The following is a 2,521-nucleotide window of genomic DNA, read 5'->3' as shown; positions in this document are numbered from 1 at the left end:
GGCTTCGGCAAGGTCTACCGGGCCCTGTGGCGCGGCGAGGAGGTGGCCGTCAAGGCCGCCAGGCTGGACCCTGAGCGGGACCCGGCAGCGACCGCAGAGCAGGTGCGCCAAGAGGCCCGGCTCTTCGGAGCTCTCCGGCACCCCAACATCATTGCCCTCCGGGGCGCCTGCCTCAGCCCCCCGCACCTCTGCCTGGTGATGGAGTATGCCCGGGGGGGCGCTCTGAGCCGGGTGCTGGCGGGTCGCCAGGTGCCCCCGCATGTACTGGTCAACTGGGCGGTGCAGGTGGCCCGGGGCATGAACTACCTACACAATGAGGCCCCCGTGCCCATCATCCACCGGGACCTCAAGTCCATCAACAGTAAGTGGTGTCATCCCCCAGAACTTGCTTCCGTAGGACTTCAGTGGGCCAAGCCGAGGTGGTGGGGAGCGGGACAACCAGAAAACACTGCCAGGGACAGGACGGGGCAGCAGCAGTAACCCTCAGGGCCGGTGAGGCAGGCCTTGCCCATTAAGGGAGGACAGGGTGGCTCAGAAAGGTGGAAGGACTGCCTGCCTCCCAGGCTACGGTCACCGTCGCTCAATAAATCTGTATCTGTGAACACTGTGACAGGCCCTGCATTCCCGGTGTGAACAGGGCAGGTGCAGTGCCTGCCCTCAAGGCACCCCTGCCCACCAGGACTCCAGAGCCCCCCAGAGACAGAGAAGCTGGCCTAGAGTGAGGGCTTCTCGACAGTGGCACCACTGACCTTTGGGGAGGGTGCTCATAGGGTCGGTCTTGTGTGTGGTAAGTTGTTGAGCAGCATCCTTGGTCTCTACCCACTAGGCATTCCTCACCCCAACCCCACCTCCAGTTACGATAAGCAAAAATGTCTCCAGACGTTGCCAAGCATCCCCTGGGGGGCAAACTTGCCCGTATTGGAGAACCACCTCCTGGCGTCCGCTATGCCTCTGGTCCAGCTGAGGCAAACTGGAAAAGGAATGTGCCTTATGTAGAAGCCTCCAGGCTGCCAGGCCTGTCACAGGCCCTCAAACGTTGATTGGTCGTTCAATGAGGACCGAGACCTGGTAGAAGGGAAGGTTCCCGGGGACCCACGTCTAGATCAAGAAGCTTCTCGTGATGTCAGCAAATATTAACTGAGCACCTCTTATGTAGGAGCAAGGCAGGGATGAAGATGGCCATGATTTCTGCCCTAATAATACCTACAAACTAGAGATTTCATTCATTCCCAGATATTTCAGGAGCGCCTGTTGTATGCCAGACCCTGTTGTGGGTCTTAAGGATACAGCAGGGGCAAAATCCTACTCTCCTATCTTCCTCTGCCCCTTCTCACTTCCTTTCATTTCTGCATTTATTTATTCATTCTTTAGTTTGGTATTTACTGGAGTGGATCTTGTGCTAAGCTAGAGGGATCAATGAGAAATGAGACCAGCACGTTCCCTGCACTCACATGAACTGTGAAGGGTTCCCCTTGGCCCTCACATCTCATCTATTTCTGATCCCTGTCAATTCTACATCTTGAAATTTGTTTGAATCCATCCCATTATCGTTTATAAGTTTGTTGCTATGCCCCCACCACCACCTAGAACAGAGGGGTGAGCCTTACCTACCAGGCCTGGCATTCATACACTCAACAGAGAGCTACCAAGTGTTCAAGGTGTGCCAAGCCCTATACCAGGACTGGGGAATGAAGGAAGACAGACATAGATGGTCCCCGCCTTCATAGATGCTCATGCTCTACTCCTCTGAAACGCTGGGTAAATAGAGGCAGGACTACGGGCATGCTCCTCTTGAAGGCTAGGGCACCTTCTAGGTTCTTCCTCACTCTGCTGATTTCACAGCCTGCAGCTGGGTATAGAGACACTGCTCCCACCCGCACATTGTTGTGTAGCCAGTGCCACCTGAACAGAGGGTTGGTAAGACTCTAGGCCAGGACTTCCTGTCCGGCAGTGGGCCTGCTCCATGCCTGAGACAGAGGATACAGGCCTCCATGGCACAGCTTCCCCCAGTGATCCTCCCCTAAGGAGTCCTCATCTGATGTATCACTCTCACTGGTTCTTCCAACCAATAATTCGTAAGCAGAATTAAGCATACTAGGCACTGTCCTAAATTTATAAAAATTTGTAAATTTTTAAAACTATTTTCAATTTATTTCAAGGAGGAAGGGAGAGAGAGAGACAGAGAGAGAGAGAGAGAGAGAGAGAGAGAGAAACATCAATGATGAGGGAGAATGATTGATTGACTGCCTCCTGCATGTCCCCTACTGGGGATCGAGCCCACAACCTGTGGATGTGCCCTGACCGTGTCCTCCTGGTTCATAGGTCAATGTTCAACCTATGTGATTGACATTTAGATAAAATTTCCAGAGAGTACCGAGCTCCGAAGGAAATGAAGCAGATTAAGGATTGGGCAGAGAGAGCTCTTTAGATCAGCTGGTCAGGGAAGGCAACATTCGAACAGAGACCTGAACCAAAAGGATCCAGCCTTACGAAGATGTGGGCAGGGCAGAGCAAGGGGAGG

General features: G+C 53.8%; 1 protein-coding gene across 1 annotated transcript in view; it reads left to right on the top strand.

Moving 5' to 3' along the window:
* Nucleotides 1-108: 108 nt before the first annotated feature.
* Nucleotides 109-2,521, top strand: part of MAP3K10 (mitogen-activated protein kinase kinase kinase 10) — a 15,284-nt gene continuing 12,871 nt past the window's right edge. The window contains 1 exon segment of the mRNA XM_015563851.1: nt 109-361. Coding sequence (XP_015419337.1) covers nt 199-361 — 163 coding nt within the window. The 5' untranslated portion in view covers nt 109-198.

The sequence above is a fragment of the Myotis davidii genome, unplaced genomic scaffold (genome assembly GCF_000327345.1).
Source record: "Myotis davidii unplaced genomic scaffold, ASM32734v1 scaffold178, whole genome shotgun sequence".
NCBI classification, from domain to species: domain Eukaryota; kingdom Metazoa; phylum Chordata; class Mammalia; order Chiroptera; family Vespertilionidae; genus Myotis; species Myotis davidii.
The sequence above is the reverse complement of the archived record's forward strand: the minus strand, read 5'-3'. Positions and strand labels throughout refer to the sequence as shown.